At 39.5% G+C, this 22,505-nt stretch overlaps 1 protein-coding gene across 2 annotated transcripts; it reads left to right on the top strand.

The window, feature by feature from the left end:
• Window positions 1-100: 100 nt before the first annotated feature.
• QRFPR (pyroglutamylated RFamide peptide receptor) lies at window positions 101-21,870 on the top strand. Of its 2 annotated transcripts, none has more exons than XM_052814508.1 (6): window positions 101-459; window positions 13,715-13,873; window positions 14,498-14,559; window positions 15,371-15,606; window positions 17,200-17,297; window positions 19,279-21,870. In XM_052814508.1, exons 1-6 carry the CDS (start codon window positions 120-122, stop codon window positions 19,680-19,682), a joined length of 1,299 nt encoding a protein of 432 aa, XP_052670468.1. In that variant the 5' UTR covers window positions 101-119; the 3' UTR covers window positions 19,683-21,870. The 2 variants fall into 2 exon arrangements, with proteins under 2 accessions (XP_052670468.1, XP_052670475.1); XM_052814515.1 differs by having other exon boundaries at window positions 17,253-17,297; window positions 19,279-19,499.
• Window positions 21,871-22,505: the final 635 nt, after the last annotated feature.

Below are 22,505 nucleotides of genomic sequence, written 5' to 3'. Positions count from 1 at the left end.
AGAGCGGTGGAGGGGCGGCGGTCCGGCGATGGCGGGGCGCGGGCGGCGGCGCTGAGGGGGCTGAGGAGGGAGGGAGGGAGGGAGGGAGTGAGGAGGAGGAGGAGGAGGAGGAGGGCGCCATGCGGTCCCTAAACATCACCCCGGAGCAGTTCGCGCAGCTCCTGCGGGACAACAACGTGACGCGGGAGCAGTTCATCGCCCTCTACGGGCTACAGCCGCTGGTCTACATCCCAGAGCTGCCGGGGCGCACCAAGGTGGCCTTCGTCCTCATCTGCGTGCTCATCTTCGCCCTGGCGCTCTTCGGCAACTGCCTGGTGCTCTACGTGGTGACCCGCAGCAAAGCCATGAGGACCGTCACCAACATCTTCATCTGCTCCCTGGCCCTCAGCGACCTCCTCATCGCCTTCTTCTGCGTCCCCTTCACCATGCTGCAGAACATCTCCTCCAACTGGCTCGGCGGTGGGTGCCGGGGCTGGGGCGGGCGGTCCCGGGCCGTTACGGGCTCGGCGGCTGCTGGAGGGAGGGGCGGGGAGCGGACGATGAGGCGCAGCGGCGGGGCGGTGCTTGTGGCCAGCCCCGCCGCTGAGACTCCCGCCGTCTGTGAGGGACCCTGAGGGGTGTGGGGTGTCCCCCGAGGCGAGCCCCGGGCAGCCTCGCCCGTTGGGGCCGGTCTTGGGCTGAGGAGGAGGAGGGGCGCGGCCGCCCGGTTGTGAGGGAACTGCTGTCCTCCCCGAGGGCAGCGTTATTGCCGCGGACCCCCGCCGAGCTCTTCGCGCTGGCACAGGGCTTCAACTCCTCGGTGGAAACTTGCAACGTCTGCTGTCCCCGGAGCCGCTGGTCGCGTTCGGGCGTTCGCAGTCCCTTATCGCAGGACTGGGGCGCTGTCTCCAGGTGTGTAGTTCAGTAACCTCAGCCTGCCGTCAGCTGCTTTTCCGCAGAGTTCAGTAATGGCTACACCACTCCCTCAGGTTGTGTTAAACCCAGTGTGCTTTCATGCTTACATACGTTAAAAGTTGCAGTATGTGTGTGAGAAACTATACGTTGTCTGGTGCTGATGAGGTAGTCTTGCTGTACGTTCTCTTTTTTTTGCCTCATAAATAATGGAATTTGTCTGGCAAGTGAAATATCAGTCTTTATTCAGCTTAAGTTCCTCTGACAGCAGTCGACTTGGAGTCAGACCTCCTTAACCTTTTGTGAGGAAAAAGAATGTGTCCTTGGAGAAATAGGGAAGTGAAAGAACATGCAGAATTTATCTTGAAATTATGCATTATTTTCAAGATACGCTGATATGAAGGACCTTGGGCAAGGCCTCCCTGATGCCTAGAAATAATAATTATTTTTTTCTTTTTTGTGCACCCCAGTTCCGAAGTGGTAAAGTAACAAAAAGACAAAGGTGAAGTAACACTGCAAATGGTATTTATCTTCCTTTTCTTGGTCTTAAAAGAGTGTTTGACCATTGTAAGTGGAAAAATAAAAGGGATGGTTTTGCAGCAAGTAGCAGACAACATCTTATACAACTACAAATTGAAATATTTGTCAGAATGTTTTAATATGAACAGAAAAGATGTTCATAAAGTGACACAGTTATGTTTCGATTTCCAAGGCTTCCTGTCCTTCCATTGTTGGGAGGCAGTGAAGGTTACCTTCAAAGCATGGAGATTTAATTCCAGTACATCCCATGGGCTAGAATGCAGGATGGGAATTGACAGGTCAGAGGAAGCTTGAAAAGCACACAGATACCTAACCCAGTGAGAAATGGGCTTTATTTTTGTCTGAAAAACAGGAACTTTCTGGGAGAAGTGATGAATACAAAACACCAGGGGCTACTGACAGTAAGGGCAACTGTTTTATTTTCTTACGAGCTGTCTTTGGGGGGGGTGGGGCAGGGTGAATAACAACTGTTTTAAGACAGTACAGATGTTGAACCCCCAAACTAACAAGGACATGTAAATAAAAATAATGGAATAAATTGATAGCTATACTGCTGTGCCTTCCTTGTGGGTGCTGTAGTTCCAGTTCTCCTTCCGCTAAGACGAGTACAGCAGAAAGTTACTGGTGGCATCAAGAGATCTCACATAAAGGGGGGAGGACTGAATTGGGTAGCTTTCCCTATAGATAAGAGGTGTGATTCTCCTTACTCCTAAGGAAGACCCTGGTCTGTCAGCTTAACCACACATCTGACCAGAATCAACTAAAACTTAGGTGGGATGAAGCCTCCACCAGAGGTGAATTACAGCAGATATAGCACAGGCATGTGCAACAGTATGGGGAAAGTATGTATGTTTATACTTACTTTCTGTTACCGAGGACACTTGACAAAAATCTAGAAGTAGCGAGTGCAAAAGGTATAGCATAGTTGCAACAAATATCTTCAGATATTCAGTAGTTGGATACTTTAAAGTATACTGTTCTGTGGGTTTTACTGTACTTTTTGTCTACCCTCTTTGCTGTGCTAGAGCATCTTCAGTACAAGTAGATCCATAGGTCCTGTTGACTTTGATAGCTGCCTTTATGGTCCTGGTAAGATAATTAGCTTTAACTAACACAGTATTGGGAGGGTGTTACTCTTCACTGTTGGGAGTGGGGGGTGCGAAGTAAAATTCAGGAAAACAAATGAGATATAAACTGGCGGTATCCTAAGGGTATCTGATTCCTGAGGCTTACACTGTGAAGCATGAATGGTGATTGCAGTTATAATGCAAATCAGAGCCTGCCAGTCTGGGAGGAGTCTTTTCCTTGCTAGCTTTACTGGTTTAATTTTTCTTTTGCCTTTCATTTTGTAGTCTGAAAAAGCTTGTTCTTATCCACCTTAATGCAACATCTCCAAGTAGTGCAAGCTCTAACTCTGTTAAGAAAAAGGTGATTTGACTATGTAGTATATCCCTGCTGGAAAAAAGTGGTGCATCCTGTGACACTTCATGCTAGAAATATCTTTGGGTTTCTGAGCATTTAGTCACTTTATATCTTGATTTATTTGTACTTGCATCACTAAAACAAGCATCTGTACTAGGTGATGTGAACTGAGATCTGTATGTTTTGTACTTGTCTTTGATTTGGAACTGGTTCTTTATTTCCATGCTTGTATATGTGTGTTTGTTTCTTTCTCTTCTTTTCCCCTTCAGAAACCCACAGAATGTGAAGGTGAGGGGAAAACTGCAAACACTGTAGGCTGTAGAGGCAGAACATACAAACATAAGAACAGCTGCAGTTTCAGGGTAGCTGTTATCTTTTAAGACATTATGGGATGCTATCAGAGAGGACTAACTACCATTTTGGCCCTTCTAAAGTGAAGGGTGAAACACTTTCACCCCAAAGGGTTCCAGGTGTGCATAGTTTACAATAAGACTCCAAGGAGAATGTTGATAGCTGGTGATGTAAAGTAATTCAAATTGTGGATGGTAAAGTGGCTCCTCTAATTGATAGTGTTTGTCAGAATTCTTTAGAAATGGAAGATTTCTCAGCTTCACTGCATTACGCTTACCAGAACTTCTGACAGAGATGGGAAGAACTAAAGCACTGGCATGACTTTTTCCACAGTATATTAATTAATATGTCTTAACTTCACCTACAATTTACCAACTGCAGTTTCAAGAAACTGAATGTGTGCCTCACTCTGCCTGGTGGTTATGCAACTTTAAGACCTGCTAGCTCTACGTAGGCAGCAACTGGGAGCAGCACCATATTGACCAAAAATGGGTGAATCGGTCTCACTTTTGATTCTGTGATCTCTTAAGAATCTGTATAGCTGTGTGAGACTCTGATAGTGACAGTATACAATTTAATTTCTGAATTTATACTTTGCAACTAAAATGGCTGTAATTTCTAGGGGAACTTTTAATAAAAATCCTGCAAGCTAATCTCTCTGTAATGTGGAAGGCACTCTGGAAGAAAATGAAAATTGTAGCTGTGGCATAAGTGATCACTGGGATCATATTTATTGGTAAGAGGAAGATAAAATGGGAACTTGAGTAAGGGGTAAATTGATGCATACAGCAAAGGTAGTCTTGGTGCAAACTGAAGCAGCTGAGGATTTGCTTCATATGATCATTGGTAGGAGGCAGCAGCAGTGGTCTCGTCATATTGATGGCAGCACTGTTAAAGATAAATTTGGGCTTTTGTCTCTGGGCCAAATATTACAAGAGTTGCTTTATTTTCTGACACTGCTTAGTCAATAACAGCGTTATCTTTACAGAACTGCCTGGAGTGAGAATTACTTGTAATGTTGTGTAATATAATAGCCCTGGCAAAAGATAAGGTCAAAACATGAGGTTATGGTAGACCTAGCACTATGCTACAACTTTCTCCTGAATTTCTCATCAGTTAGAATATGTATTCTCAAGACAGGTGTCAGAGGGTGGCTTTTCCTGTGACTTAGAGAGTAGTGAGTCGTCTGAGGCACTGCTGAACACACAGCAGCATTTGCAGCATTTGACATGGCCTTGCATATCTTGTTTGGCTTCCAGCTGCCACTCGAGAGAGAGGTGGGTCTTCTGTACATTGCTGTCATAGCTGGTGCTCCTTGACATGGCAGTTTCTTCTTTTCTAAAGGCTTGGTTAAAAACCAAGTGGCATCTTCTACCCAGTTGAGTATTTAGGGTGCTTTCTGTTCTTTACCAAACATCTTGTGTCAAGCAGTGTGTTACCTTACTTGTACCTTTCCTGTATGAGAATGCATAAACATTCCTCTCTGAGGAACTAAAACTAAATCTTAGTAATGGAAATCACTGGGCCTTTTGTGTCTGATATTCTTGGACACCTCTAAGTTCTTCAGAGGGACAGAAACTTCTTCACTCTGACTCTCTTCTGGAATGTTCTTTGACACTGAAGAGTTTCCAAATACTCTCAAACTGCTGACATGCTGTTAGGGTTAATACTAGACAGTAAAGCTGGATGTGAGAGATCCAGTTATTTGAATCTCCTGTTTTTAAGCTTTTTTTTTAACTTTCCAATTTAAGTTGTCTAGACTTGCTGTAAATCAGGTCAGGGACAAAACAGCACTCTTCATTTGCCTCCTGCAGTGTGAGAGGTTATGTCTTGGGATTGATCCGCTGCTGTTAAGAGCGGGGTGATTTTGTAGTTTTATCTGTATTGGTGAAATCTTGCATTATCCTTCATTCTCCATGCCCTGCTATTTTGTATTTTGGGTTATTTGCTTATGAGTAGGTGCAGGAGTAAAATTCTGTATGAAGATGGTTTGAGAACGGGTTATGCAGTGAATGCCTCAGTAAAGGAAATAATAGACATAGTGTTTCAGTGAGGTGGTTATTATGTCCATTTTCTTGGTAGAAATACCTGGCATTCTCTCCCTTGCATCGAGTGAATCGGGAATGTGCTTGCTATGTCCTCTTTTGCTCCCTGCTAGTGAGTCTCTCTCTTGAGAAGAGATCTGGACCTTTAACCTGTATCCTGGCCAAAAAACCTCACCTGTACTACTTGTTGTTTGTACCACAATTGCAGACAGTAATTTACTGCAGTAAGTTTTGTGTTCTAGTAGCAGTGTTTTGGTGCTGCACAGCTATCCTACATCTTTGCATGTTTGTATTTGGATTTACTCACCAATTGCTATGTTTTGAAATAAGCTACTGATCCACATTTGCCTGAAGACTGTGGTGCCTGTTTTGATGGCTTTGTAAACCCACTGGCAGAGAAGATGCATGTGAGCCTTGAAAGGAAGGAGGGTGGATGGTGTGGAATATCTTGGTCAGCTAGCCCAAGGTGTGTGGTCCACACGTTCAAATTGCAGGATAGAGGGAATGATGTGGACTCTGTCGGTAAATAAACTATAGGCTATTTGAGGTGCATGGTCTAATTGCATGGGCTCATGATGTACCATTTTATCTCAGCTGCTGTAGCTGACCTTAAACGGACTTAAACTGCCACAGGTCTACTATCAGGTGCTACACTCATGCCTTTTTCTGGGCAGACGTATATATAATGTTCTTTATCCTCTATAGGTAACAGGTGAGAGACTTATGTATCATGGATGGTAAACTACTAAGGATGCAAAATGCATGTATACCCAAGAATCGATATAAAACAATGCATCGCCCAGGTATGAAAGACCCTTAAGTATATCATCTGTATGATGATGACTGTCTTGTTTTCTGCCCTGAAGTTAGAAAATAAAAGAAAACTTACCTTGCTTTCATCAAGTGAGCTGGAGAGAACTTATTTACAAGCTGTGATAGAGATTTTAGTGCAAGGACTTGGTCAACAACATTTTAACAGAGGAAGGAGCAATTTAACTTTTATCAGAGAATGGTTTCAGGATTTTGCCTTTGTTACTCTAATAAAAGAAAAAACTGATCTTTTAAATGCATGATGAAATGGCTAAGTCATAGTTACAAGTGCAACATCTGATAATGAAGGCATGAAGAATTGTTTAAAGGAATACTATTTATCTTTGCAGCCTTCTGAATGTGTTATCATTGGGGAAAACTAATCATTGCTTGAATAATCTGTGCAGTTTTTAGCAGTGCATAAGGAATACTTTTGGGAACCTCTTAGCTTCTTGAAAAAGAGAAGCAATTAGTTATTTTCATTCCCAATATTCCTCTGCAAATGATTTTCTTTCCCAATTGGAAATGGTCAGTAATAAATGCTGCAGTGCTGTCTTCACTGACAATCTATTGGAAGTGTTTGCTGAAAGCCTTACCTTGTAGAAAGTTAAACATTTTGATACATATTTAAGATATTGGGTAAAGTATTAATATTGTTATTTAAAATATTCAAAAAAGTCGCACATTTCTGTACTGGGGGGATATAAGTGGAAATTGAGCAGGCAAAAAAGGAGATTTTTTTCTTGGAAAGACTTGCTGAAAAAGTATTATTTTTAAACAGCCTTTAAAAAGTGTTTGAAAAATATTAATCAGATTCTTTCTGATTCAGATGTATGAGGCATATTAGGTGCATAATTCATAGCTTGCCAAAGATCTGAAGCAAAATTCTGTTCTGAGAGATTCAGCGTAGCCACAGCCAAAAAAACCAAAAAGTGAGCCAGAATCTGAGAAATAGTTTTCCCAGTGCCTAGTTTTAGCACAAGAAGGCTTCAGTGCTGGGATCATCTCAGGGTGCTTAAGTGTGTTTATCTCTGCATTTGGAGGAATTACATAGGTGTTATGTATTTTGTGCAGTATAGTATAAAAATGTCCCAGGTGTCTCAAAGACCTGGAATAAGTCTAGCTGTGTGTTTTGCATTGGGAAGCAGAAGGTAGCACCCTTTTCCCCCAAGCTCCATCTGTCTAGGGTTTGGCTTGTTTAATGTTTGTTAATGACTTCAGGTAGCTGGTGTCCACACAAATTTTGGAGTCAGGTTCAAGAATTTAAACTTCAGTTAAAGTGAGGATCTAGCCAGCCTTTTCGTATGAATCAAACTAAATGTTATTTTCAAGAGGTAAGTCAGTGATTGCATTAATCCTGGATTTTTATCATTATGTCCTGATTCTGATTTAGCGGCAAGGGGAATGCCTTTTGTTCTAGCAGTGGCTGGTTAACTCAAGGATGGGATGCACATAAACAGACAATAGAAAGAGGAATTTCTGTTTTGAAGTCACTCTCGCTTTTTAATCCTGTGTATTATATTTACCAGGTGATCTATCATTGTGAAGTCTAAGAAATCTAATTTGGGTCAATTAACAGTAATACATAGGGAAGCAGAGTAGTCCATGTAGACTAACTTGTCTTTTGAGAGTGGGTGACTAGGACCAGGAGCACAAGGATGTGTCAGGTGGGCTGTAGCTGCCAAATCCTGAGCTGTATATTCTGCTTGCTTTTTTCCCCTGCTTTTCCCCCTGCTTTTCTTGCATTTCTCTTCATTGAAAGAAGCAGCAAATAATAATTTTGGTTTGTTTTCTATGATTTAAAGGCTGTGGGATTTAAGGTAAAGAATTGGTAATAACAGAACAAGATGGTCAGCTTGGGAAAAAAGTGAATGATCGAGCTTCTCTTGAATTCTTTCACTTGACACTGAAGGTGACTTTAGTAATTAATTACTTAAATCAGCAGCTAAGAAACATTGGTTTATATAAATTTTAATGTTTGGAATCTGCACTTCATAGCTATTTTTCTAGAAGGGGTTGCATTTTGATGGTTAATGATTAAAATGTGATGTGTCTGTTTAATTAAATATAGTTCTTTTACAAGGTAGGAGACTGCTTTTTGGTAAGTAAGAGGATATTTTAAATGTATGCGTGTATTAAATGCTTTCCCTTAGGGAAACTTAATCACTGTTTTCTAATGTAATTTATTATATGGTTGTCATTAACTAACTGTCGTGAGGTTGTTGGATGGAAGTTGCAGTGTAACTGAAGTGTAGGAGGACAGCATTGTTTTCAGCACTTACCTGTAGGCAGTGAATGTACTGTTCTAATCGATGTACAAGTTGGATTTATTTGAGGCAAGTAAATCGCATCCTTTCTTACCTCATTTTTCTTCATAGGTTTGAAGAAGAGTGCATACTTCCCTGCTTCTTAATTCTGTTTTTCAACTTTGAAAGACAAATATCTTTAACTGGTTTCTTCCATATCAAAGGCTACTTGCCTCTTCTAATCTGATTATTACAATTTGGGGTGTTGTTTTCTTGACAGCAGCTGTAGGTTTATGTTGATGATTGGTCTGTGTGGAGAACTTTTAGCATTGTTTCTAAAAATTTGTCTTAAACCTTCTTTTCTTTCTCGGTTATTTCTTTTTCAGCATTATTATTCCAGAGCCAGGAAACACTTTATGTTCCCTTCCTTCCACCATTAAAACGAAGTTACTTCTTTCTTTGGCGCATGCTTCCTTTATCCAAGTGCTGATTTGTTTAATGACTCCGAAAACACTATAAGGAGTGAGATTTAAATAATCTTGACTGAAACTCACTGAAGTGGGCTTTTGTTCTTTACTTTTGTATGTTACTCTTTCACTAGTTGTCCTCTTTAGATAGGATCTGAAATTATGTTTTGAAGAATATGTTGTTTAAAAAGAAATAAATAATAAAATAAAGCCATTCAAGTGCCTTTATCATGAAGATAAAAAGAAAATCCAGTCTTACTTTCAGATTGGTTGGGAGATACAAAACTTCACTGTATTCTTAATCCAATGTTGATTTATTACAGGTGAGTGTATCATGACAAGGACATAGTACCTGATACAAATAACTAAAATATCTAGCAGTCATGTTAATGAATGGAAAGAAGACTTGAATAATACTGGCTGTTAAACCATATTATCTCCAAACCATGTTCTAAACAGCTACATTTTTATCAGTTTGATTAGAAATAAGGTGTAAACTAGTACCTTCCTTTAAATCTTCTGTTACTCTGTGATAAGTCTGACCACAAACATGAAAACTAGCTTGACATGTTTTTAATATATCACAGTGTTTCACACAGCTGTTTTTTGCCTGTCTCAGTCTTATTTTAATTTCACGGTCTAAACTATGATGTAGTAGCATAATTTGGGTTTTTCACCCCAAATTTAATATGTCTTCCTTATAGTAAAAATTGGCTTTTTTTCTCAATTTTTCCAGAAGGGACTTTCAACTAAAAGGCATTTGAGAATGGGGTTGCATCAGTTTCTTCTTGCTGCGGGTGAAGCTTGTTTTACACAAATGGGTTAAATACTAAGTGAAATGTGCATGCATTATTGGATCAGGGACTAGACCTCAGTACCTGTTTCCCTAATAGTGACTATGCAAGTTTGCAGGTATTGTGGATTTTTTTCTGGCTGTGAAAATCCATAAGTATTCTTGTGAGATGGTCCATTTCAGGGGGAGGTCCTGAAGGTGGGACCCTAGTGGTAAGACTTTCTCCTTGAGGTTGGAGAGCCAGGATTCGAGGCCCCCTTTTCCACACTCCCCTTGTTCAGTGATTACAGCATTCAGTCTATTTGAGGGAAGGAAGAAGAGGTGCAGCACCTGTGTTTTGGGAAGGCTCAGATCCAGTAAAACCTACCTCAGCTGTTAAATCGAGTCTCACAGGCAAGGCTGTGTTTAGGGTCCAGAATACTGTGTCCAGTTTTGGACACACAGTACAAGAAAGATATTGATAAACTGGTATGAGTTCAGCAGAGGGCTGCCCTGTATGGGTGGAAAAGCTGAGGGACTGGAGCTTGTTCAGCCTGGAGAAGCAACAGTTTTGGGGCAACCTAACAGCATTTTGCAGTGCGTACAAGGAGGTTATCGAGAAGATGGACCCAGGCTTTTCAGAGCAGCACATGGCAGAAGGATGAGAGGCAAAAGGCTTCAACTGAAACAGGAAGGTCAGACAGGATATAAGGAAAATCTTTTTCCATGTGAGGACAGTCAAGCAGAGAAAGAGGCTGACCCAGGGAAGGCTCTGCTGTCTTCAGCCTTGGAGATTTTCAGTACCTGAATCCTCTGGGCTGCATCTGGCTTGGTCTGGCTTGATTGCTGATCCTGCTGTGAGCCATGATGTCAGATGAGAGACCACCTGAGTTCGTTTCCAACCAGCGTTATTCCATGGTTCTCTAATTCTCTTCTATGCTTGTCAAGACTGACTGAGACAACTCTGCGAGGCCGTGCTGGGAACCTGTAGCCAGAGGTGTCTGAAGGAATAGGGCAACAGCATCAACACTTTGGACATTAGGCAGGTAAATCCCAAAGAATAAAATGGTGATTGGACTTCCATAAAGGACTTCTGAAGTCCTTTCAGTAATCTAATTCCAACTGAATGACAACAAGCTTTCTGTTAGGAAAGAATGTGATTTAGGGCTTGTGGACTTGGAGACAGTGTTTTGAAAAGATCTACTGAAGAGTTAATTTCCATATAGATATTCTGTTTCAGAATATCCCTGGTATAACCAGTGTGATCACTCTGAGCTTTTTAGTATTCTCGAATAATAGTTCCAGGTTGTCTTTTTCCTTTCTCTATACCACCCCAGCCCAACTGCCACCATTCTGAAATAGTTACCTTATTTAACAATAAATGATTCTCATTTTCCATGTGTACAAATTATTTATTTATAAACAAAATAATGAAAGTTTTGAAAACCTAAGAAAAGGCTTTATGTGGAAAATATTCCCTATTCTGTACAAGTACAATGACCCCTGGTATCTCAGGACTGAATCCCATTCAAACACATTAAGGATGGTGGAGCTGGATCTCTAATCTGTTGGCATCAGATTTCCATTGAAGTTGGTGACTTCTTTTGGCCATGACATTCTAAACACTGTCTCTCTTTCTTTTTTTCTGCCCAAACACACCTGTTTCAAACACTCAAGCAAACGAGAGTTGATTTCCTTGCTAAACAGTCATTTAACGTTGGTGAAGTGTTGCATTTGAAACACTAGAGTGTCTCATGATTTCAGAAGACAGGAAGCATTTGTATAGTGAGTGACAATCCAGGGCAAGCAAAAGAGCCCTAATGCAATATGGTAATGTTAATACAAGTTGATAGTCAGAGCCCCTGGACTTGGTGGCATGAGGAGCTTCAGGGAGGTTGAAATACTGTTCTGTTTTTACTGTTGATAAATTGAGGCTTTTTGAGTAGCTTTTAGCTACTGTCCTTTTGAAAATTTCATGTTATTTCTTAGTTAGAAAAATGCATGTGGCTTTTTTTCTTTGGTCACCAAGTCCACCAAGGATCCAAAATGTGTACCATGTGCCTCAGAGCAGGTATTTCTGTTTGCAGCAACCGTATCTAATGAAAAACATATTTTTGTTTTTTGTTTTCCATCAAACTTTGCTTTTCTGTTCATGTTATTTGTATCAGGAGTCACTTCTAACTTACCCAGTGAATAAAAAACTTGAAACCAATAGTGGAAACTCTCCTTTTGATTCAAAGGAGTAGGATTTGGGTTTGGCTGAAGATTGTTTTCGCTCTGCTTTACTCATGGCAGTAAGCTGATTTTCAGAAGTGGACAGAGATTGTGTGCCATAGTGTCTTTGGTTGTATTCACCATTTGTCATGTGCAAAGAAGGTATGATCTGAGCTTGCTTTTTTTATATCACTACAGAAGTTTCAACACACTGGCTGAAGGACTATAAATTTGACTGGGTCTTGTGCTTGTATGTGTAGCACATACTGTACTGAGTGTAGTGAGAAAGTGATGAGATGCTGAATTAATAAGATATTGGCCGTGTTTCATAAGGGTTTTACTTTGTGCTTACTGAAGCCAAGGAAGAAGTGGGGGGAATTTTATTGTATAAATTGCAGTTGATACAAGATGTCAAGATGCCTTGTCTTGCTTTTCTGACACCCTGGAAAATACGTACTAGGTGAGAAACAGACTTGCAGCCCAGTGCATCTTCTTCCATGCAGTTCCTACTGACCATGCTAAGGTTTCATTCAAGTAGCTTGAAATTGGGCTGCATGGTATATTTTTATTCTGTTTTAAGCCAGATCTGTGTGCACATTCACGGTGTTGCTGGTGTTGAAGATGTACTTGGAAGGTACTTGACTTCCAACCTTTGCCCCTTACCCTCTCCTTCCCTTTTTGAAGCCACAGAAGTAGTGATTTTTTGGGCAGCTAGAATTTATAAGACCAGTAGCAAACGAGTTCCTTCTTGTAAGCTACAGTGGCTTTTGGCCTGGCCTAGCAGACAGAAGCTTCCCTTTTCATTGTTCCCTTCGTGGAGGGCAGGATTAACTTTCCTGTTTGTTTTCTTTCTGTTTTCTATGCTTTTGTTGCTTAAGGTGTCTGTAGCATCTTAAAGCTTGACTTAAAATTGGATCAAATATTCCTTTGGCTATTTTGAGTTTATGGATTATATCTGGGTAAGGTATAATTCATAATCAAGTAAGGGAAATAACCGCAGCTGTTGCTGAAATGAGTAGCTGATACTGAACTAAGAATGTGAGGTAACTATGAGAATGCAGACATACAAAATTATCTCAGGGTCAGAAAATGAGTAAATAAGAAGTAGGTTGGGAAAGGTGTTAACATAAGATTTTTGAGAGAATAATTTACACCAGTTTCTAAGATGGTTGGGATTTGAGGATGAGTAATGGAAAATGACTAATGTGTTAAGAACTGAATATGTACTTTTGGGAAGCTATAGCAGTAATGAAATCTGAACATCTGTGGTAGCTGTGCATAAATAATGGGAACTTATACAACTGTGAAAATGCAGGCAGAAAATTGCATTTAATTTGGACAGTGTCATTAACATAATGTGTTAATCAGGAAAGAGGGAGACTTGGAGAATGGAAAGGTGATGAGGTTGATATTCTCCTCTTATGTTATGCCTCTTAGAGGACTCCTATATATATATATGTATCACTTGGCAGAATGATGCATTAAGTGACAAAGTGTACAAATAGAGTGGCATTTAAATGAGCCAAAGGAATGTATTTGCAACAGCAGAAAAGGTGAACACTAACAGGTAACACTAAGACCTTCCTAAAACCAGAGAGTAATCTGCCAAGATAAGAAGATAATAAATATCCCTCTAACTTGGCATATTTGAAAACAGATGGTGGAAGACTTGGTCAAAAGTGAAATAGGAATAAGTGTCAGACTGATACAGAGCAAGTGAATATATCCTTAGAAATCTTGGTTTTGCAGATGTAGTGTGTATGACAGAAGAATGACTGTTGAAAGCTGCATTTGATGAATAGCTTGAATAGGTGACTTAACAGTTTAGCTATTGAAATAAATCTAAGAATATTAGTCTGTTCTTTTTGCACAATAGCCCTTTAGTAATAAAGTCTATTATTGGTAGCTCTTTCATGAACTGCAGCAGTTGCATACCTTACTTTCTGACTATTGCAGGTGCCTTCGCTTGCAAGATGGTACCGTTTGTTCAATCCACTGCTATTGTAACTGAGATTCTTACAATGACCTGCATTGCTGTGGAAAGACATCAAGGAATTGTGCATCCACTAAAAATGAAGTGGCAGTACACCAATAAAAGAGCTTTCACGATGCTTGGTAAGATTTTAGGCATCTCGAGTAATAGTGCGTATCGAGAAGTAATCTTCAGTGTAGATGGCGTGTCAGAACAGAAGGTACTGATATGACCAATGATTCAGAGGTGGAATTAATAAGTCTGGTAACATTTATAGAATAGCTCAAGGATAGTGCCCATATGTATAGTAATTACTAGCCAAAACCCTGACAATAAACTTAGAATCTGAAGTCAAAGATTTACTTAACCAAGACTCTGATAAACCTTTGGCAGGCCTTTTTTTTTTTTTTTTTTTTTTTTTTTTTAGGAAAGTTTCAAAATATACAAGCACTGGTAAAGCAATGTCTCAGCTGTAAATGGTCCTTCCATTGTAACACAAAGAGAACATAGATAATGCTGGTCATGCAAATTAAGTTGCCTTTACGCTTGAATAAATGAGGGTAGTTTGAGAGAAAGAAAACTGATAACAAAAGAGCATGCTGTTATTGATGTGAATGTTGACTGATATATGCCTCATATAGAAAACTTTGTTCTTTATTTAAATTGTCTACTTTGCCTGACTTTTTAAAGATGAAGCTGTTAAACTGTTCATACCAAAACTTACTCTGCTTGTTGTACAAATTATTAAAAAATGTATTTGTTTACAGGCATAGTCTGGTTGCTGGCACTTATTGTTGGGTCACCTATGTGGCACGTGCAACGGCTTGAGGTATGTTAGGTTAAATGGGAATTTACATTTTAAACTCAGTCCTTGCTGGATCTTTTTGTACCTTTAGCAATGAATTGAATAAACTTGTAAGAAATGAGAGCGGGATAAGAGAAGTGGAGCTTTTGTTCTGTGTGCCAGCATGAGAAAGGCTAAGGATTAGGACTTGCATGCACTGGAAGAAGGACTACCAACAGGGACTAGTCATGTCTACCCTCCCCAGTTATGTCAAAGAGCAGCAATTAATCTCACTTCCACAGTAGTTTCCTTTTGGTTTATAGGTACACTGGCACACAGCAGTGTAGGGCTTAGATGACTGTTTCAGGATGATATAGTGTTCCCCGAAATTTGGAAGAACTGTGCCTAGTTTAAAATGTAATTAGCTGCCCATTATAGCTTAAGGAGTTACTGTACACTTTTGGAGGAAATAAAAAAAAAAAAAAGGCTTGTCAGAATCTGCCACTTGTGAGTCTGAATGTTAACAGTCTTTTGTTTGTTTGTTTTGTTTAAGTGACTAATATGCAAGGTTTCTATATGCCCATCTTTACTTAGCCAAGGTCTCCTTTGAAAAAACTTGTTAAAAAAAAAAATTCTGAGGAGGAGTGCAGATCAGAGCATCTCCTGATCTCTCTCTGTCAACTTGGATCAACTCAACACTTGACGTGGAAAAGTGCTTGGAAGAATTTTGTCACTTTGAAAAGTCTCTCTGTTGAATTTTGGTTGTTGTATTAAGAGCAAGGAATATTTGAATGTGCTTGTTTTTTACGCATGGGGTAAACACTGTAGTGACTCATCTCCTTTACACTCGTTACAGGTTAAATATGACTTTTTATATGAAAAAGTGTATGTTTGTTGCTTGGAAGAATGGGCCAGTCCAATTTATCAGAAGATATATACGACCTTTATTCTTGTTATACTCTTCCTTCTTCCACTGATGTTGATGCTTTTTTTGTACACTAAAATTGGCTATGAACTGTGGATTAAGAAACGAGTGGGAGATGCTTCAGTTCTTCAAACCATTCATGGGAGTGAAATGTCTAAAATATCAAGGTTTGTAAAGTAAAATACAGTTGGAACTTTGACTTCTAGAATACTTTTTTTTGCACTGGTTTTCAAGAACTGTCAGGGGGAAAAAAAAAGCTATCTTGTCTTTCCTTATCCATTGGGAAGTCTACAAGCATAGACCAGATTTTTAAAGCTAGCTAGTTATTTAACACTTAGATACCCAATTTAAGGCAACTTAAACAGATTTTTTTTTTCTTCAAGTTATAGTATAGCCATACCTTGGAAGTCAAGCCCTTTCAATAAATCTCATATTATACGTTGTGAAATACTTGTTTTTAAAAGATGTAGGCCATGGGTTAGAAGGTGACTTGGGGAAAATGCTGCTACATTGTTTCCATTTGTTCTATGGAAAGTTCTTTATATAATTCTGAGACTGTGAACACTGCTTTATGGTCCTATTAGAATTAAATTGGCAAATGGGCAAATGGGAAAAAATCAGAATTCATTTAAGTACTACTTTGGTACAGTTTAACTTGATGTAGCTTCCAAAGAATTTTGAGGGTTCTCAGATGTGTTTGTGTGAGCCTATCCAGATGGTAATGCTCTATCTGAAAAGCTACGAAAATAATTATCAACTTTACTATTTAGCACTAAATACGGGCTACCCCTAATATTGCTTCATGATTTTTCCTTTCATTTGGCAAATTGATCTGTTGCCTGATGTGCTACAAACCTCTTAACAGTTCTGCTCATTGAGGAGAGCATCACCTTAAGTATCAACTGTAAGGAGAATACCAACAAGAAGCTTAAAAGATAAATGATTCCTTAGATATTTGTCTAACAGTATGCCTAAGGAGGCAGACCCCTGTAAGTCAAAACTGAAAGAGGGTGCAATCTCACAGGAGTTAAGGTGACATGTCGTCTTCAGGCTACTCTTCAGTTTATTTTCACACTGGGGAGAAGATCCTGTAACTGCTTCCAGTGAATTGCTGCTGCTTTAGCTCAAATGAGAGATCCATCTTGGGATCTCTAAATGTAGTTATATGAATTACATATATCAATTTGAGGATGACAATAAATTCATGTATACCTTGAGTTTGTGAGATATTACAGTGGAGGCAGTGAGTGTGTTTCTTGCTATTATTCTAGCACTTCATCTGCTGGCAAAGGTTGAATGTTACAGGTGTAGTTTCACCTAATCACTGTTAAATCCTCTGTGCAATCAGATGCTGCAGGTACAGTCAGTGCAGCCAGATGGAGGAAGGGACTCTTGGTTTTTGAGCTATTAATGGAATTTCATGTGGTTTTTTTCCCCTCCCGTCTCTTACTATTGGAATTGCATTTGCTAGAATAGAGTGAAAATGGCTTGCAAGATATGCTAATGTCATTGCTTGCTGCAACTGCAAAGTGCATTGCTTTCCCAAAAGAGAGAAATAAAAGGTGTTAATTGATGTGCTGGATTTATATGATGCTGCATTTCTTGTTCCAAAGGGTATTGTGTACTTCTGAGCATTCTTCCAGGGTTTTATTTGCATCAGCAACCATCAGAACACATTTACAGATCTAACTTGAAGAGACACATCTAACTACCAGTCAATTCTTAGTGATTCAGTATGGAATGTCTTGATGCAATTTCAGGAAGAAGAAGCGAGCAATTGTAATGATGGTCACAGTGGTGTTTCTCTTTGCAGTCTGTTGGGCCCCTTTCCATGTGATTCATATGATGATAGAATACAGTGAGTATCTGCCATGTGTCATACAACAAAGCCTTTCTAAGGTTTTTTATTTGGTTGGTTTTATTTGTTTTTTTGATAATGGAACTACAGGTTGTGAAAAGCTAGTGCTGCTGTAGCATTCAGCTATAGAATACCTTCTGCTAGCAAAGCTTAATGTTGTGCCTATAAATCCTGGATTACTGTCTTGTAATAGACATACATAGCTAACAACAGATGAATTACTCTGAAGTCTACAAGGGACAGACAGATCTGCAGCGCTCATAGAAAATGAGTACATTTCAAAAAACCTATTATCATAGAATTATTTAGGTTGGAAAGGACCTTTAATGTAGTGTTTGGGAGATACCTTATAGCTGAGAGAAACTTGTGTGTCAGCCACCTCTCTTCTTCCCTGCTGTGTGAATTAAAAAAAAAAAACCCACCAAAAAAACCCCAAACAAAAAACCCCCAACTTTGTGTCTTGCTGTAAGCCCTACTGAACTTTGTTGCAGGGTGGGCGGGAGGGAACCCAAACTCTTTACAGGCTCCTTTAGAATGTAGGCTCTTTAGAAAGGAGATTCTTTGCTTCTGGATTTGTACAGGACATAATCCAGTCCTGAAAAGGATGTTTGCTAGGCCTTACAAGACTCAAGAAAAAGCAAGACTTGACTATTAGGATGGTGAGCATATCTCTGTGGATTCTTTGTCTTTCCATGTCTGTCATGCTCATTTGCTGAAAGGTCAAAAGTACCTGGCTGGAAGGTAAAAGTTATTTCCAAGTATAAAAACTCTTGAACAAGTAACTTTTTAATTCAAATTTAATTTTACTTTAATGTGTGAAGATTTCTATTTGCATCCACTTAAGTTGTCTTACTGCTTTGAGTTAAACTGTTAGGAAATATTTATCCCTTCACTTGCCCTGGTTTTCACAAGGTAGGCATATTGGAAATATAAATAGTGGTAATGCCCAGTGAATCCAGTGGAACTTTCAATGGTCTCAACTGGATACTGGCTTGGAAATGCCCTCAATGCTTGTTATCTTTGCTTTTTGCTATTTGCCCTATTCTCTGGGGTCTTGCACTGTTCATCTCCCATCTCCTACATGGGTACTGGGATAGCACGTGGGACTGTGCAGCAGGCTATGTATAGGAACAGGAAGAATTTTTCAGTAGTTGTTGTACTCTACTTGCCAGAGGCAGCAGCTGTTTCTTTGTCTTCTGTCACAAATGAGGTTGTAGCAGATAAATCAGTAGTCCTGCTGCCAGTCAGCTGACCCAAATGATGTTTATGCCTGGGCAGAATCAGAAGTGCAGAAGCTGTAACTATTAAAATTGTCTGGGTTGTCCCATGTTAAGGTTGCCCATAACGCTCCATGAACTGTTTGCTCTCTTTTAATTGCTAATTTCAGGTGCTGCAAGGCCTTTATTTTACTTGTCATATAAACCTTTGTAGTATTTATCCAGAGTCTGATCGCTGAGTATTTGAATTCAAGGAATTCAGAGTCCTCTGTGATATCAATGATCAAAAAGTGAGAGATGTGACCAAGACAATGCATTTTTACCTCCATGGGCTGATCTGTGTCAGCACAGAGAAAAAAGGCATGTGTGGTCAGTGACAAGACAGGGATTGGTGTTAAAGTACTTACACATTTGATACGGACATGAAACTCAGAGCCAGAACAAGTTGAATAAACAAGGCCAGTACTTAGCAGGCTGGAAGCTCTCTGTTGCTTGGCCATTGGGCAGGTTTTTTGGCTCATAAATTGCCTCTTTCGAATGACTCTGTCCTTATTTACATATACACAAGGCAGGTCTATGTGGTAGATCTTGATCTTTCCTTGCTGATCGAACCGAACCCTATTGCTAATGCTAAGAACCTCCAGCAAGGTCTTTTGTTGATTTTTAAACAAAAACTTCTAATGCCAGACTGGATATAATTAGGCATAAGTAGTAGGCATTTATGCCATTCCATGCTTACAGCATATTTCCTTTTTCCTTTCCAGGTAATTTTGAAAAGGAGTATGATGATGTGACAGTCAAAATGATCTTTGCAATCGTCCAGATTATAGGATTCTTCAATTCTATTTGCAACCCTATTGTGTATGCTTTCATGAATGAAAACTTCAAGAAAAATTTTCTGTCTGCCATCTGCTTCTGCATTGTCAAAGAAAATGCATCACCAGCCAGGCAACTTGGGAATTCAGGGATTACTATGAGGCGGCAAAAGGCAAGTGTTTCTCAAAGAGATCCCATTGACTCGGACGAAGCCAGGAGGGACGCATTCAGCGATGGCAACATTGAGGTCAAGTTCTGTGATCAGCCAGCTTCAAAAAGGAATTTGAAAAGGCACCTTGCCTTATTCAGCTCTGAGCTTACTGTGCATTCTGCATTAGGAAATGGACAGTAGCATCACAAGGGGTTTGAGAATGGAAAAAGCATTCTCTTTATATGATAATTTTCAATAAGCTGTTTAAAATACTTTTCTACTTTGCATGCTGAAATGAGGGGAAAAGTATTTTGTGGATTATTATAATGTTGGGATAATGGTTGAGAAAATGTAATATATTTTATAAGGATGAGGAGTAAAACTTTGGAAAACAATATTACTGTATGATTTCCAGAAAAAAAAAAAATTCTTCCTAAGCTAATTTAGGGCTTGTTCGCCCTCTGCTTTAGGTAAACCAAACAACTATTGCTTGCTTTGTTTATTCTGTGTTTGGATGCTGGCATGCTGCTCAACCATACAGAGCTGAATGCCAGAAGATGGGAACTATGGAGAGAGTGCACACTTTTTTTTGGACAACTTGGAAAAACTGACATGGGTCTAACATTATAAGATCTGCTCTTTGCAGCTCTGAGGACAGAGGAGCTTCAGGTCTGAGTTCAGGAAAAATGTGGACTGAGATGCAGTTATATTTTGGAAAAAAAAAAATGTGAAAGAGCCAGAATTTGACTCTGAAAAGATTAGGATTTAAACGTTGCATGCATGGTCAGATTTTGTTAACAGGAAGCATATTAGAAATTAACAATGCATGCATGCATAATTAATGTGCTGTTTCTACAGGTTAATTCTTGGGTACAAATTTAAAGGTCAAGCGTACTGCCCTGTAAACTGCATTGTTCTGCTGAAAAATGCAGAAGTTGAAGTACTGTACAAGTGTGCAGGTGCTGGAGGTGTGATCTATAGAGTAAACACTGAGTTTAACTTAACAGTCATGCTTGCATATGTGACTTACAGGTTGAAAGTGTGGTGTTGCCATTTTCTGGAAGGATATAAGGGCCAGATCCAGAGCCTGTTGGGACTCTACAGAAGCCTGTCAACTGAATATCACGGTCTTTTGACCAGACACTTCTCTGAAGACATGCACAAATTTTTCTGTCTCTTCATCATCTTCAAAGTGGATTAATTACTGTCTAAGAACAGGGTCAGTGTTCTGTTATTTTTAGGCTTCACAGTAAATTGTGGGGTTGAAATCCATATAAATTCTAAACATTTTTTGCTCTCAGTGGGTCAAACTGAAAAATTGTAAAAGGATGCTTACAAGTGTGGGGCTGGGGAAAAACTGTGACCTAGAATGGTACACTGTGATCTGATCCCATAAATGAGGCTTTGAAATACATAATTTGCAACTGCAGCTGAGGTTAGGTTGGATCCTTTAATAGCCTGTGAAATGTCAGTGCTCTCTTCTGTCATCCCTTGCCTCACCTAACGGACCTTGGTGCTCCCTTGGCAGTGAATTTTAAGATTTTCGTACTTTGCTACTTTACACTTCATTGTAAATGAAAACTTAGTCTAAATTATCCTTGTATAAATTGGAAGTAATCTGATCCTTCTCTAATGATCAGAAATTCCCATTGGATAAGGGATTCTGATGCTGGTTTGGGATGTACTCTTTATTTACATATATATTATTTATATTGTATATGATATACTCCCATGCAATGACAGGGGAAGATTCCTGACTGGTCCTGACAGCCAGGAATTAAGAGCAGTCCTATTTACATAAGCATATGTATTAGATAAAGTAACAATTTTGGAGAGCTATATCTGGGTAAAACAACATGACTGAGGTCAGGTTTTGCTTTAGACAGTCATGCAGACATGGCCCTGTGCATTATCTTTGAATAATGCTGTAAGCAACAGCAACAATTTTTGCCTGCAATTACAACTGTGATTTCCTTTGAAGGCCATTTCTGTCATAGCTTGTCTTTCATCCTTCTAGACAGGGGTCTTCTACTAAAAGTTTTCTGCCCTGGAGAATAGGGGCTAATGGTGGTTTATTATCATAGTTTTCCTCAGTTGGTGTAAACTTTATCTGGCTGATGATGAGAACTATGTGTTTTTACAGATTCTATAACTTAAAAACAATTTATTTTAAGCTTCTTATTTATTTGCACTGCTAATTTCAATGACAGATTTTAACACATATTTAACAAGAACTTTGAAGTATTTTGTTTTTGTTTCATCTTATCTGTTTCTTCTATTGTCTCATAAAATGTTATGTCGATGAGTAACTTTCAGTATTGTATTTTTTCATTAAAATTCCTCTTTGGCATTGCTGGTGCTGTTTGCACTGGGAGCATCTGCTGTAAAATTCATTCTTTGAGTTTCTTTGTTTAAAGATTCATATAAGCTTATATGTGCTTTTTTAGTGATTAAATTCCAGTCCTTTTACAGGTGCCAGCTGTTACTGTAATCCTGAGAGATGCGATTTAAAGGACTTTACAGAATAAGGTGAGAGAGGGAAAAAAAAACCTTCCAGTCTCTTGGTAGGAGAGAAGTGGTAAATATTTCAGCACAGGTATATGTGGCTACAGTTAGATTAAATATAAACTAAACTAGTAAAGACAGTTCTCTTACTGTCCTTAATAGTAGCTATATTATTTGTGCATTTTTGACACAATAGTTTTCTTGGAGCCAGATAATCTTGTAAGAAGTCCTAGCTGCAGGGAATAGAAAAACTTTTATTGACTTAAGGAGAACCAAGGTTTTGCCCATGTTTGGTTTTTGCTTTTTAATCTGTCAGAGCTTCAGCTTTGATTTAACTAACAAAATAAATTGTTCTATTGAATCGGGTCAGTTGTCAGTCCAGGCTAGTAGCCTGTCTCTTGCAGTGGCTCATATCATGTGTTTCTGAGTGCGTGGCTGTAACTGAGTACTTCAAACCAGTGAAAGCTAGCGCTGCTGTGGAAAGAACAGGGCTGCTGTCCTCCGAGCTTGCCTGCTTAT

The sequence above is a fragment of the Harpia harpyja genome, chromosome 2 (genome assembly GCF_026419915.1).
Source record: "Harpia harpyja isolate bHarHar1 chromosome 2, bHarHar1 primary haplotype, whole genome shotgun sequence".
NCBI classification, from domain to species: Eukaryota; Metazoa; Chordata; class Aves; order Accipitriformes; family Accipitridae; genus Harpia; species Harpia harpyja.
The sequence above is the reverse complement of the archived record's forward strand: the minus strand, read 5'-3'. Positions and strand labels throughout refer to the sequence as shown.